The following is a 14,882-nucleotide window of genomic DNA, read 5'->3' on the forward strand; positions in this document are numbered from 1 at the left end:
AGGTGCCCGGTGGGGTGGCCTGCATAGCAGCACTGTGGTTGTTACTTGCCTAGCTGAGAATTTGGGTCTCCTTCTTGGTTTGTCTTGCCAGAGAGCAGTTGTTAGGCAGCCCCAAGTCTTCCCAGGAGGCTCTGAGTCTGGTGTCTGCTGTTGAAGACACTGGCAGATCCCTTGGGGCCCAGAGCACTCCTGGGTCTGCCCCAGAAGACGAGGGCCAGGTGCGCCCATGGTCCGTTCCAGGGGTCCTCTTCATGTGTCTACCAGGCCTGATATTTCTGGGCCTAACAGGTGCTCAAGGGTGGAGTGAGCAGCACCATCCTCTGTGGAGCTTTCCTTCAGGCTAGAGGAGGACTCTTTGGGACCCAAGACTCCTAGCTCTGGGTCACCGGTCCCTTATCAATTTCTACGCTGCACTGGACCCTCCCAAACTGGAAGGTGGAGGGTGGGGAGCACTCCTTTTGCACATCCCTGGAAACGTCCTGGTGGCTTGTGGCATGGCCTGCCACGCAGATTTGTGTTCTGGGGTAGGTGGCTGAGGACCCTTTATCCTGCATGTGAGTCCTAAAGAGCTTCTCTCTCTCTCTCTCTCTTTTTTTTTCTTTTGAGACGGAGTCTCACTCTGTTGCTCAGGCTGAAGTGCAGTGTTGTGATCTTGGCTCGCTGCAACCTCTGCCTCCCAGGTTCAAGCAATTCTCCTGCCTCAGCCTCCTGAGTAGCTGGGATTATAGGCACCTGCCACCACGTCTGGCTAATTTTTGTATTTTTAGTAGAGACGGAGTTTCATCATGTTGGCCAGGCTGGTCTCAAACTCCTGACCTCAGGTGATCCACCCGTCTCGGCCTCCCAAAGTGCTGAGATTATAGGTGTGAGCCACCACGCCTGGTCTAGAGCTTCTCTTGACTGCAGCCTTGGCTTCATTCTCCTAGAAAAGATGTTCCCCCTGGAGACTGCTCAGGAGCCACAGGATGCCTTTTGGTCTCTCCATCCCTCTTTCACTCCTTCACTTCTGTTCTGTCAACAAATATGGCTTCTACTGTATACCAGGCATAGTGTTAGGCACATCGAAGAGCCTGTGCACAACTTAGTGGGGGAGACAGGCAAGTAGGTGGTTGTCCTCCAGGGATAAGAGGCTGTGGGAATTTGGCAGAGGGGAGAGCCAGATCTGCCGTGAGCATCATGAAAGGCTTCCTGGAGGTGCAGGCATGGCAGCTCGGGGCCAGGAAGGCTGGAGAGTCTGTCTCTCCTGTAGGAGGGTGTCCAGTGGCTACTTTTGGAGGGGGATTGGTGGCTGCCTGGCCTGTGCCTCTGCCTCCTGTGTCTCAGCGTGCCATTCCTTCTCTCGTGACAGGAGATCAGTGGTTGGTACTACCTCCTAGGGGAGCACCTGGGCCGGACCAAGCACTTGAAGGTGGCCAGGCGGCGACTGCGGCCGCTGAGAGGTACCTGCACACCCCCTTCAGCTTCCCTTCCCAGGACCTGCCCCCTCCCTTCTTTCCTGCATAGTGGCATCAGTACTGGTATTTGGTTGCCCCTGCTACCGAGAATGCTCTCAGCCTGCTGGGTGCAGGGACTTCTCAGGAGCACCTGCTAGAGTGCAGGCTGCAGACAGCCTCTTGCCCATGCCTCCACTATTTATCTGGTTGGACTTTTATTTTAGAGGCTATGGCCTGACCCCATGTGGTTTAGCTCCCTCGCTTATGGGGTACTTTATGCTTCCCCAATGGCTCCTTTCCAGCTCCATGTCTCAGGGATCCCCCAGGCTGCCTTGCTCATTTTGGGATACCCACCTCTACAGACAGGGCGTTTAGGTCCTGCCATGATCCCTAAGGCTCAGAATGTGGATTTCATGACCCTTTTCCATGTTCTGCCTTTCCCACATGCAGCCCTAGCTCCTGAGTCCTTGTCTGGATTGAGCCTCAAGTGTCCCCACATCCTGAGGCCAGGAGTGGCCCTGGGCAGCCCCATGGGCCTGTTTCCCAGCGCTGTCCTCTGGGTTGTCCGAGGAGGGGAGACTTCTATACCACCAGAAGTTTTCTGATTCTGCTCTGTCACCTTCCAGACCCGCTGCTGAGAATGCCAGGAGGTGGGGACACTGAGAATGGGAAGAAACTAAAGGTAGGTGGGGACAAGCTAGGGCATTGCTCCAGGAGCTGGATCTGCTACTTGATAGCCCCTGGGCCCACGAAACCCCTAAAGGGGCAGCATTTGGTGCTTGAAACTCAGCAAGTCATGTACTCAGAAGGAATGATTTCTTGACTTCCCTGAGGTGTATTACAGGAAATAAATGCTCTTCTCGGGGTATCCATGATTATGGCGGGGTGGGGAAATGGCCAGGCCCCCACCTCTGGAAATGCAAGTATCTGGATCTTACTGACTTTGGGCCTCTAGAAACCGAGTCCTCCCCTTCCCACAGACCTTCTCAGCCCCCTGCTTCCCCTGGGACTGAGGCCGAATCCCCCTCCCAGGTTAGGCCTGCTTGATGTCAGAGGGCAGCTGTGATTCTGAACCTGAGACCAAGGGGTTCTAACTCTATTAGTGCTTCAAGTCTGGAAAGGAGCCTTTTTCACATAAGGAGTTGGGAGAATTCTCCAAAATTCATTCCATCTCTTTGCAGGGCATGGCAGGGGATCTATGGTTTTCTTTAACAAGTAAGAGAGGGAATTACTTGGCCAGGCGTGGTGGCTCACGCCTGTGATCCCAGCACTTTGGGAGGCCAAGGTGGGCAGATCACCTGAGGTCAGGAGTTCAAGACCAGCCTGGACAACATGGTGAAACCTTGTCTCTATAAAAATACAAAAAAATTAGCTAGACATGGTGGTGGGTGTCTGTAGTCCCAGCTACTTGGGAGGCTGAGGCAGGAGAATCGCTTGAACCCAGGCAGCGGATGTTGCAGTGAGCCCAGATCATGCCACCGCACTCCAGCCTGGGCGACAGAGCAAGACTGTCTCAATTAAAAAAAAAAAAAAAGGACCAGGCACGGTGGCTCATGCCTGTAATCCCAGCACTTTGGGAGGCTGAGGTGAGCAGATCACTTGAGGTCAACAGTTTGAGACCAGCCTGGCCAATATGGTGAAACCCTGTCTCTACTAAAAATACAAAAATTAGCCGGGTGTGGTGGTGTGCTCCTGTAGTCCCAGCTACTTGGGAGGCTGAGGCAGAAGAATCGCTTGAACCTGGGAGGTGGAGGTTGCAGTGAGCCAAGATTGTACCGCTGCATTCCAGCCTAGGTGACAGAACGAGATTCCATCTCAAAAAAAAAAAAAAAAAAAAAAAAAGGGAGAAACAAACTCCCAGCAATTCATTAGCCCCTGTATACCAGGTGCTGTTACCTAATCTTCACTGCCTTCTCTAAGACAGCTGTTACTTCCGCATCTCACAGATGAGAGGGACGTACACGGTTCAGAGCATTAGGCCCTCTCTGTGGCCACACAGCTGGCAGGTGGTGAAGGCAGGCTCTGAGTGAGGGCTGGCCGCCTTTTCAGTGTGCTGTGGCACACTGCCTCCTGTGCATGGCCTAGCTGGGAATATAAGACATTGCTGTAGTTCCTAATAGTATCTTATGTATTACACAATATCGGCATATTACAATCTACCAAACATTTTCACGTTCACTGACTCAAGTCATTCACTCATTCGTCATTCATTAAATATTTCCACCTATGTGGGCTGGGACCTGTGCTGGGTGCTGGGATGCAGCTCTGGACCTGTCTAAGGCCCTGCCCCATGGAGCAGTCTAGAGCTGTGCTGGCCAGTGTGGTGACCACCTGCCACCTGTGGCTATTGAGCACTTAGTGGCTAGTGTGACCGGGGAACTGAGTGTCAACTTTAGTTTTAAGTAATTTCAGTTTACCTGGCACACGTGTCAGGTAACATGTCAGGCACATGTGTCAGGTAACCCAGTCAGCTGCGACTGGGTTAGACAGAGAAACTTGCCAGGAGTAACTTGTCAGGTTTGTTTTCTGTGGTTTCATTAGTTGAAAAGCTTTCCTCTGGCTTCTGTGGGGAACTGCAAAGACCTTTCCTCTTCTCTTTCTACTTGCCAAGCACAGAGAGGATGGTGATCAGGGGGCCTCCCCTCGTGATTCATGGAAATTACATGGGCATCAACACCATAAGTTTGCTTCCTCCAACATCATAGGTTTCTTGGTGGCTTGTAAAGTCCTGCTGCATGCTGGATTCTGCACACAGGCCCTGAGCCCCTTGATCTAAGGTGCACTGGATTTTCCTGAGCTTGTGTGCTCAGAGATGTCTGTGGGACTCAGCAAAGTGGGTGTGCTTGTCAGAGGCTTGGTTGGGGCCGGGGAGAGCCCCTGGAGGCCATCTCTTCAGCTCCTGTGCTGTGCAGGTGGGGAGATGGAGGCCCAGAAACCTGGGTGAACTACCCACAGTCACACAGCAACCAAAGCTGGGTTGAACCAAGGAACCCTCTGTCATCAAGGACTTGAGTGCGTGGCTGGGCTTCCCCAGGGGCTCTGAGATGGGCAAAAGCAGCTGGGCTCACCATGTGCTGCTCTGCAGGATGCTATCCTGGGACTGCCAGGCAGGAAATAGGACCCAGGTTCTGGTCCTAGCCCCACACTGCCCTGCTGTTTGACCATAACCTCTCCAGGCCTCAGTTTGTTTGTCAATAAGATGAGGACGCTGGATTGGCTGATGACCCGGAAATCCCTTCTACATTTGACTTTATGGTCCATGTATCACCAGATCCTGACAGCAACCCACTTCCATGGACAAAGGACAAATAAATTGACTTTTTTTTTTTTTTTTTGAGACAGACTCTTTCTCTGTCACCCAGGCTGGAGTACTGTGGCATGATCTCAGCTCACTGCAACCTCTGCCTCCTGGGTTCAAGTGATTCTCCTGCCTCAGCCTCCCAAGTAGCTAGGACTACAGGCACCTGCCACCACGCCCAGCTAATTTTTGTATTTTTTAAGTAGAGACAAGGTTTTACCATGTTGACCAGGCTGGTCTCGAACTCCTGACCCCACGTGATCCATCTGCCTCGGCCTCCCAAAGTATTGAGATTATAGGCATGAGCCACCGCGCCTGGCCGAAACTGACTTTTAAGTAGTTTCCAAGTGGCAGGCAGGTCTTCAGACTCCAAATGTTTTATGTTCCCTGTCTTGAGATAGGATGTCTGTGAGTCCAACCCCCCAAGGTGTCCTTGGATTCTGTAGGCTGGGGTAGTCTCCTGGATTTCTAGCAGGGACCCTGGGACTTGCAGGAGGAGGAGGCGTTGTTACAGAGCAGCCACGTTTTCTGCCTGGGTTCTCCTCCAGTGAGGGGTGTTTGTGAGAACATTGGAATCACAAAGTGGCCCATGGCGGAGAATGCAGCCAGAACAAAGGCGCCCTCTCCCCGCCGGTCCCGGGGAATACTAACTAGTTGACAGGAATTTTAATATAAAACTCTCCCTCTTCCTTGTCATTCTGAGGTTTCAGGAAGCCTTCGGGCTTATCGTGCAGAGGCACACAGCACAGACAGGGCTTGGGGAGGTGAGAGGTGATTTCCTGCCATTCTTCTGTGGGGCGGGCTTCCCAGGGTGCTCATGCCAGGCTGACGGGTCCAGTGCAGGCTCCCGCTGCTGGGGGAGAGCTGGGTTTTCATGGGGCGGCAGCCGAGGCAGGACCCGCAGCCATGAACCGCTTCAATGGGCTCTGCAAGGTGTGCTCGGAGCGCCGCTACCGCCAGGTGGGTGCTTGGCCTCTTGTAGGGAGCCTGTGGGGTGTTCGGGGATGGGGTAGAGGGACCATCTGAGAAGGATGTCGCTCCCCACAAGGTCTTCTTTGACCCCTCCTGCTCCCTGCAGGTTCACTTGGATATGGGGAGGAGGATAGAGGCAGGAGCTGGACCCAAGGCCCCTTTAGGGCCCAGCTCTGTGTGGAGTCCTAACCACGGGCTGGGTGGTGTTTTTGGTGAGATAATCCAGCTAGCTTTCTGTTCTTTTTATCTGGGGAGGGGCTGTGGGTGTGAAATTGAAAATGCCATGGTTGCTGAGCAGCTGGGAGCGGAGTTTGTATTTTTGCTAACTTTTCCTGCTTCTGACAGGACAGCAGTGCCCATTCTACCCACTGTGCATGTGTGTGTTGGCGTGTGCTCGTACGTGAGATCGGGTGTTTTCGTGTATATGTACATACGTATAACTTTCCTCTCCCCTACTGCTGATGCCTCACTATGGCTCAGGATTCCTTTGGCTTTGGAATCCAACTTTACAGTGAGGGTTTCGCCTCTCAGCCTCTGGTCTTGGAAAGGGGGCAGAGTGGGCCATTATGATCCCATTAGCCCCCCTGAGCCTCTTCTAGAACTGTGATGGGCCATTTTTTCTCATAAAATAGGAATGGGGTTAGGGATGGTGAAGGCAAGTGATATCTAATCTGGAAAGGAGTTCTGAAATTGTTCTGATTTTAAAAAATCACATAGAGAAGCCCCTTTATTTGTTTTAATGACCAGACTGGACTGTGGGTCTTGACTCCTCTGAGAGGCAGTGCTTAGGTCCCAGGGAGATGCCCCAGAGGGGCCCCTGCCCCCCCCACCTGCCTGCTAGGGGACCCAGTGTTTTCTCTCTAGCCCTCCCCAGCTCTCAGATTCTGCCCTGCAGGCCCCACTCTGTGTTTCCTGTGCTCCTGGAGCTGGGAAAAGCAGCCCCTGCGACACTAGCATCTGGATGGCAGAGTGGTGAGACAGAGAGAGCACTGGATGGGACATCTAGTAGTCCTTGGTCACCCTGGGGCTATGGGCTAGAAGACTGGGCATGCTGGCTGTCAGAGTGGGGCCAGGAGCAATTGTGGGCTGGACCAAGGGCTCAGGGACTCAGAGTTCAAGATGGTTTCTGTGTTAGAAACCAGTGCAGAATTGAGAGCAGCAAGCTTTTTGTCAGGTCTGAGCTCAAATCTAGCTCTGTTCCTCTTTAGCTGTGGCTTTTGAGCAAGTCACTGTTTCTCTCTGAGCCTTTATCTCCTAGTCAGTAAAACAGGGATAATGAAATCCAGCTATGGTGCCATGGGAGTGAATAGGATGATGTGTGTGAAGAGCTTGGCTCAGTGTCTGCTGTGCATATTTATCTAGGAGGTGTTTAATACATGGCAGAATTTGGGGATTACAGTCTAGGCAGGACAGAGGAGCAGAAACTAGGCAGGAGAGCAGAAGTAAGGGGCTGGCACGGGTGAGACCTGGGAGCAGTGGCTGTTCCTGCCCAGGACAGGAAAGAGTGAGAACCACCCGCAGGAAGGACAGGCTCTGTCAGAAGCCGCCAAGGCCTCGGGGCAGGGCTGCTCCTTTCACCTCCTGTCAGAGCAGGGTTGAGAGTGGGAGGGTGGAGGGGGTGGCACTTCGAGTCTTATCTCCTTGTCTGTAAAATGGGCGTACTCATTCCCCTAGGGGCTGCAGGGATGGTCAGATTCTTTGGACACTACCCTCTCAATGTGGTCGTGATCATGGTGGACAGAGTGTAATTCTGCTTCCTCCGAGCTAGGAGGTGAGCTTGCCTCCCGGTACCCTCTCCTCTTCCCCTCCTTCACACTCCCAACTGGCTTGGACTGTGGTCTGGGCTGGCACTTCTTAAGCTGGTGCCCAGGAGGGTGAGGGGCCCCAGCCCACAGTCCTGCTTGGATGTGGGGTCTGGATGTGGGAGGAGGAGGCTGTTTTCTTGGAGCACACTCCTCCCCAGACCCCACTCTCCAGCTACTGCCCCAAAACTGGCCATCCAGAGCCCAGTGTGCTGGGATGAGTTTTCTATGCAGGGGGCTTTGGCACTGGGTGGGGTAGGGGTGGGGAAGGGCTGCATAGGCTTTGGGACCCCAGCTTGTGCTTGGGTTGAGGGTTGGCTTGTGAGACCCCTAAAAAATCCCCGCTGGTTCCATGGAGGGAGCCAGGCTCCTGGCGTCTTCCCTGGCCTCAGGCGGGCCTGGCAACTAGTGGCTGCTCCTTTCCCCCAGGTTTCCACACTCGCACCCGCGTTTGTTTTTCTTTCTTTCTTTCCATTTTTTTCTCTTCCTGTCTTAGCTGCGTGTTTTCCCAGAATTCTTATGGGAACGGGGTATTTTCCTGCCTCCTCCCCCTTCCCCTTGTCTGTCAGATTTCCTGTTTTACAAACTCGCTTTGAATCCAGGCCCGGGGCTGGTGGGAAGCAGAGCCTCAGAGGTCCCTGCAGCTTCCAAGGCCCTTGGTCACTCTGGGCCCCCTCCCGCTCACCTTCCTCATGCCTGGCCCTGGGATGGTTGGCAGGTGAATGAGTGTAGGTGCCCAGCCTTGCAGGGACAACCCTCAAAGGAAGGAGACAGAAGTCTGACAAGGCCAGCGCCCTTGACCTTTTCCAAGCTTGCTGAGCTGTCCTCTTTCTCAACTCGCCTGGGACACCCTTCCCTGTGCCTCACCAGGGCCCACCCCAAGTCCCAGTTTCTCTAGGGGGTCTCTTGGGACCCCTTGAATCCCTTTTCTGATTTGTGCTGCCTTTAGCAGCTGGAATGGGCCGGCAGACCACCCTACATCCTCCTGTGTGTGGGACACTGCCAGGCTGTCCTCCCTACATTAGCCTCTGCTGAGTTCCTACCGTGTGCCAAGCATGGCGTCCACAGTCGGAGCATAAAGGACTGAGAATGGCCCAGTCCTCCTGCTTTGCTTTAGTGCCCGCTGTGCCCTGCTTCACTCTGGAGAGGTTTGTGTACCCTCGTGCTCCTCTGGGAGTCAGAGACCAAGGCTGCGTGCCTCTGTATGTCCGCAGAGCCTGGCATGCTGTAGGAACTCAATAATTGTGTGCCGGTTTGAAAAGAGCATCCAGATGGCAAGGCCCTCTCATGGACTTCTGAAAGTAGGAGTTGTGGACCTGTCAAGCACATGGGCCTCAGCAGGCACATGAGTCAGTAGCTAGTTCAGGTTCAGCCAGGAAGCCTATCTGTGACCTTACCGGCCCCTTACCTGGGAGTCCTCACGGAATGCCTTGGGGCGCTGGCCACAGATTGGCCCCCAGAACCCCAGCTCTCTTCCTCTGACCCTTGGCCTGAGATGGAGTGAGTGTGTCCCAGTGTTTCCTCCCCTGTGCTCTGGGAGGGCAGTGACCAGGCTGGCCTTGTCTTTGGGCCCTTAGCACAGGGCCCGCCCCAGGCTAACGCTCTGTGAACCTCTGTGAGAAAGGAAGAAGGGAGCCAGGAAAACAGTGGATCAAAGGTGAGGCTGAGTCATGCAGTGCTGGTGGGCCCTTGGATCAAGGGCTGGGGCTGCTGGGGCTCAGGATGGCAAAGTTTGCTTTTCCAAGACCTTGTCCATCCCAGGCCCTCCCCACATCGGCCTGGGTTTACCTGCTGAGCTCTGGGCCTTCCTGCTTGGCCCACAACCCAGTGCTCAAGTTGTCTGGGCTGAGATAGGGACACTGAGGGGCTGGCCAGCTCCTTTGTGGCTCCAGTTCCCTTGGAGAGGAGGTTGGCTCTTGGCAGGGGTGGGCTGTGGGCTTCCTGACCTTGGGGTAGAGGCAAGAGCCTCCAGCTTCTGGCAGTGACTGGGCAGGGTTGTGTCCTAGATCACCATCCCGAGGGGAAAGGACGGCTTTGGCTTCACCATCTGCTGCGACTCTCCAGTCCGAGTCCAGGCCGTGGATTCCGGTAAGTGATTGACAGGGGGATGCCAGCCCCACTTGACCACCACACATGTGGGCTTTGCAAACATAGGCTGGAACTAAAAGGGGAACCCCAAACTGGAGCAAAATGTCCTGGCTTTTCAAAATGAAAAGAATAATATTTTTAAGTGACCATAGATGAAACTGCCATTTATGAAAATATGCCCACTTTTTTTTTGTTGTTTTTATCAAAAGGAAAATAAGTTTTTATATTTTGTTTCCCAATCAGTTTGAACAGGAACTAAACCTATATTTTCAGCAATGGCTGCAAGGGAAAATGAGAGTCATTTGTGAACTCTATTTGAAGCTGTTTCGTATCCTATCCAGAGCCTGATCAGCACTTAAAAAGAGCCATCCTTCCCTACTTTTCACAAATGAAGATTTCTCTTAATCACAGAGTGAGCATCTCAAAGACAGAAGCTAGGGCTCAGTGGTCAGGGTGTTTCCAGTGCCTGCACAGGGGTGGGCATGAGGTTTGTGCACAATGATTGGCAGAGAAGGAATGAATGGAGTGTGGGAGCCTGGCCCCAGGGAAGGTTCTCAATGGGGTAGGAGGCCCTGGGGAGGGGTAAGGGCCCGGGTGGAAGGGTGGACTGCAGAGAGGTGAGCCAGCAGTAGGGGAGGCAAGCAGGGAGAAGGGAAGGCAAAGGGATGCCTTCTTTCAAGGCTCTTGAGAGGCACCAAGTTCAGTCCCTCATTTCACGGATGAAGAAACTTAGAGAAAAAGGGAGGTCCTTGTCTGAGGTCACCATGGCAGCAAAGGACTCCAGATCCTTTGAAGTGGTCTTAGGCTTCAGGGGCCCCTGAATGGCTTTTCTTTGTCCCTGCAGGGGGTCCGGCGGAACGGGCAGGGCTGCAGCAGCTGGACACGGTGCTGCAGCTGAACGAGAGGCCTGTGGAGCACTGGAAATGTGTGGAGCTGGCCCACGAGATCCGGTGACAGGGGACAGCGGGCGGCCTGGGGCCTCAGGCTGATGGCACACCCTCCCCACCCCTGGGCACGCTGCCTTGCCTGGCCCAGCTCTTGCTGCTCCCTCTTTTGCCCAGCAGTGAGCAGGCAATTCCTTTTGCTCCTCAAGGAATCTGTTTCTTGGCCTGAGAATGGAAGGTTCAGGCTCAGAGCACTTTTGGATTCCAGAGCAAACAGCAGGGAAGATGCTCTCAGACTCTGTGGTTCAGGACGGGGCACCAGGAGGTTGCTTTCTGCTTTAGCTAATTATTTCTGTTACCTAAGAGCTAAGTCCATTTGTTATTTAAGGACATGAAGATGTTGCAAATGTTTCAATTGCACAATTAAAAAAATATTCTTGAAAATATTGGAGTCTCCCAAATTTTGATCCTCTAGGGTAAAACCCCGATGGCCCCATTTTAGGTCAGCTTCTGGAATAACCAGAAGAGGGCTTGCACTTAGGTGACCTGCTAGCTTTACTTGATTATATCTTGCTTATGACAAGCATCAGGGATTGAGTATGGAACTCTTTCCTGTTGAACCTGGCCTTGGCCTCAGGGTCCTTCTCAGCCACTGCCCGTCAACAGGAATTGACCTAGGTAACCCATTTGCTGTCTCTTCTTTAAATGGCTTCTTTCATCCCTTCCTGCCCTGACACTGGAGGCTTCCCCCCAGCCGTGTCTGCCTCCTCTTCCCCCCAGCCGTGTCTGCCTCCTCTTCCCCCCATCATCCTCTCTGCCCTGTGGGCCCTCACTCTGGCTGATACTGGCTTTTCCCAGGCTCAACTTGTCTGTGTGATCCCCCAACTTCCAGGAGCTGCCCCAGTGAGATCATCCTACTCGTGTGGCGCATGGTCCCCCAGGTCAAGCCAGGACCGGATGGTGGGGTCCTGCGGCGGGCCTCCTGCAAGTCGACACATGACCTCCAGTCACCCCCCAACAAACGGGAGAAGAACTGCACCCATGGGGTCCAGGCACGGCCCGAGCAGCGCCACAGCTGCCACCTGGTATGTGACAGCTCTGATGGGCTGCTGCTCGGCGGCTGGGAGCGCTACACCGAGGTGGCCAAGCGTGGGGGCCAGCACACCCTGCCTGCACTGTCCCGTGCCACTGCCCCCACCGACCCCAACTACATCATCCTGGCCCCGCTGAATCCTGGGAGCCAGGTACGGACAGCTGGTGTGGAGAAGGTGAAGGGCACTGGGTCCCTGTGGGAGGCCAGGAAGACTCGAAGACCCAAAGTTGTGTGTTGAGGAGCCTGTGAGGGGCTGCGATGTTGGGCAAGGAGATGGGGTATGTGCTAGCTCTGCCTTCTGCAAGGCTGTTCTTGGTGGGGAGGACAGATGGGTTTATGTGGCCTCAGGGCACAGATCCAAGACCAGGGCATGCACAGGCTGGAAGACTTCAACTCACAGAAGGAGGAGCTTTCTACCAGCCTGTGCTTTTCCCCAGTGGAATGGGCTGCCTTGGTAGGTGGTGAGCCCCCATCATAGGAGGTGTGAAAGCAGACACTGCATGATTGCATGGTGGGATGATGGAGTGCGCTTCCCAAAACATTAGTCCCATGAGATGCTCTGGGAAAAAGGTGTTCTGAGGTCAAATAAGCTTGCGACATATCCCGTACTCTCTTCCTCATCTAGGAGATTCCCAATGCAAAGGAGCCTAGTAGAGGCTCTGCTGGCATCCTGTATTACAGCAGGTGGTATCCCCCAAATAATACCACATTTCCCAAACTTGCCTAGTGGGGGCACACTTTAGGGCGTGGCTGGTACCGTCTTACCATTCCAGTGTTCCCTGGAATGCACTTTGGAACCAGCTGCTGCAAAGGAAGTTGGGGACTTGCCAAGGGGTTAGACTTCATGACCCATAAAGCCTCTTTCAACTGGAATATTCTGGGATTTTGTGTTCTCTCCCAGCCTCCTCCCTCAGCTGGTTACCAGAACTGCTGTTTTTCTCTTGTGCCCCGAGGTGCTCCACTTCCTCTCCCCTGGGGCCCCCGTGTCCAGCAGCCTCCTGGGCTGTCCTGTCCTGCTCCTGGGGCTGAGGTGATTTTCCTGTCTTTCCCTTGCAGCTGCTCCGGCCTGTGTACCAGGAGGATACCATCCCCGAAGGTGAGTCTCCTGCTGCTGCTGTGCCCTCCTAGCTCAGAGAGGCAGCAGGGGTCAGCTGAGGCCTGGCCCAGCCTCCGCCCCTGAGTTCTGAGGCCTTTCCAATGGAGTCAAGGTCACTTAGCCTATCGACACAGACTCTCTTTCCACGTGGTACCTTTTCTTCCTCACGGAACCAGTGTCTTTCTTCCTTGAAGCCAGAACTGAGAAGGAGGATAGGGGATCTTACCAGGGCACTTTGAGAGACAGTGTGTCCAGGCCTCAGGCATTCAATTGAGATTCATCCAATTTTACTGAGCAACCGATATATATTAGGTGCCAGAGGCAATGTGGTTGGGCTTGTGTTGAAGGGAGTCATGGAGCGTGGAGGTGGGAGGTCTTGAGTTGGAGTTCTAGCTATATGACTTTGAGCAAATCATGTCCCCTTGGTTGGGCATGGTGGCTTATGCCTGTAATCCCAGCACTTTGGGAGGCTGAGGTAGGTGGATCACGAGGTCAGGAGACTGAGACCATCCTGGCTAACACAGTGAAACCCCATCTCTACTAAACATACAAAAATTAGCTGGGAGTGGTGGTGCGCGCCTATAGTCCCAGCTACTCAGGAGGCTGAGGCAGAAGAATCACTTGAACCTGGGAGGCGGAGGTTGCAATAAGCCGAGATCACGCCACTGCACTCTAGCCTGGGTGACAGAGCAAGACTCTGTCTTAAAAAAAAAAAAAAAAAGTCCCCTCGCTGAGCCTCAGTTTCTTCATTTATAAAATGGGGTCAATAATTCCTACCTCAGAGGGTTGTTGGGAGGATCCCATGAGAGAATGGTTGTGAGTAGTTGCCTGTATACTGAGAGATGCTATACAGAGGGTAGCTGTCTTTGAAGTGCACAGATGTCTCTGCTGCGGGATGGATTCTTCTTCTTTGGCTTTTAAAATCCTGGCCAGGGATGGAAGCTGAGCTCAAAACCACTTTTGTCTCCCAGGAAGGCTGAGATATCGGTCTTGAGGCTGAAGCTGGCTGGGCATTCCTTGAGATCCTTCGCATGCCTGCCAGAGAGCTTTGACTCAGAAGTCCATCTGGTGTCTGGACCGCCTTCCTTGACAGTGGCTTTTGCTTAGCCACTCACAGACTTGCTTCCTTGCTGTTCCTCTCTCAGTGTTGTGAAGGCGATGCTTCTAGGGGGTAGTTGGAAAAGTGCGTGTGCCTTTTGCGGGTGTAAAGCGCTCCCATCAGGCTCAGGGACGCTGATGGAAGACACCTTCTTTCTCTCCGGTCTGGGGCACTTGGGCAGTTGAGCCTGGTCAGTTGGAAATAAATCTGTGTGCCTTCTGGGGAGAAGTCCGACAGCAATTCAATGATGAGTTTTATTTTTATTTTTTATTTTTCCATAGATTATTGGGGTACAAGTGGTATTTGGTTACATAAGTAAGATTTTTAGTGGTGATTTGTGAGATTTTGGTGCACCCATAACCCAAGCAGAATATACTGTACCCTATTTGTAGTCTTTTATCCCTCACCCCTCTCCCACACTTCCCCCCAAGTCTACAAAGTCCATTGTATCATTCTTATGCCTTTGCATCCTCATAGCTTAGCTCCCATGTATTGTTGAGAACATACAATGTTTGGTTTTCCATTCCTGAGTTACTTTACTTAGAAAAATAGTCTCCAATCTCATCCAGGTCACTGCAAATGCCGTTAATTCATTCCCTTTTACGGCTGAGTAGTATTCCGTCAATGATGAGTTTTTAAAAAGCTTTTGGTTGGCACATTAGGTTAGAGTGGAGATGCCGCTGCTAAGTAGGGACTTCATTAGGGTCAAGGCCTGGGCCTGGCTCATTTCTGTAGGTCCAGTGCAGGACCCCGGGCCTGGCAGATGGCAGATACTCAGTAGAATTTTGGTTGTGTGACTGACTGAAGGAGAACGACTTGGGTTGCCTCTGAGGCTTTGGAGTCTGGTCGTGGAGGAGGGGGGCTGGAGAAGTGTGCTGCCTGGAGTGGGCCCATGCACACAGGCTGGTGTCTGGGGTTGATTCCTTCTCAGTTTGAGGGGTACCTCTGTGTCTCCCTGCTGTGCTCCCAGCCTGCATCCATGTTTCATTCCCCTCTGAGAGTATAATACATAGTAAGTCAGCAAGAGCACAGCCATCTAAGCTGTGGGGAAAGGGACAAGTGAGGAAATGTTGATGATATTAATAACCATGGTAGCTCTTTGAATGCACTGTATTAA

General features: G+C 53.2%; 1 protein-coding gene across 6 annotated transcripts in view; it reads left to right on the top strand.

Moving 5' to 3' along the window:
- RGS3 (regulator of G protein signaling 3) overlaps positions 1–14,882 on the top strand; it is a 136,778-nt gene that overhangs the window by 34,701 nt on the left and 87,195 nt on the right. For 4 of the 6 annotated variants that reach the window (XM_002820128.5, XM_003777433.5, XM_054520483.2 and 1 more), the window contains 6 exons: positions 1,349–1,439; positions 2,060–2,115; positions 9,512–9,593; positions 10,438–10,543; positions 11,370–11,721; positions 12,627–12,666. In XM_002820128.5, the coding sequence (XP_002820174.2) occupies positions 1,349–1,439; positions 2,060–2,115; positions 9,512–9,593; positions 10,438–10,543; positions 11,370–11,721; positions 12,627–12,666 (727 nt within the window). Of the gene's footprint in view, positions 1–1,348; positions 1,440–2,059; positions 2,116–4,933; positions 5,692–9,511; positions 9,594–10,437; positions 10,544–11,369; positions 11,722–12,626; positions 12,667–14,882 lie in introns of those variants that run through there. The other 2 variants (XM_024252318.3, XM_002820129.5) reach the window with 2 other exon arrangements.

The sequence above is a fragment of the Pongo abelii genome, chromosome 13 (assembly GCF_028885655.2).
Source record: "Pongo abelii isolate AG06213 chromosome 13, NHGRI_mPonAbe1-v2.0_pri, whole genome shotgun sequence".
NCBI classification, from domain to species: Eukaryota; Metazoa; Chordata; class Mammalia; order Primates; family Hominidae; genus Pongo; species Pongo abelii.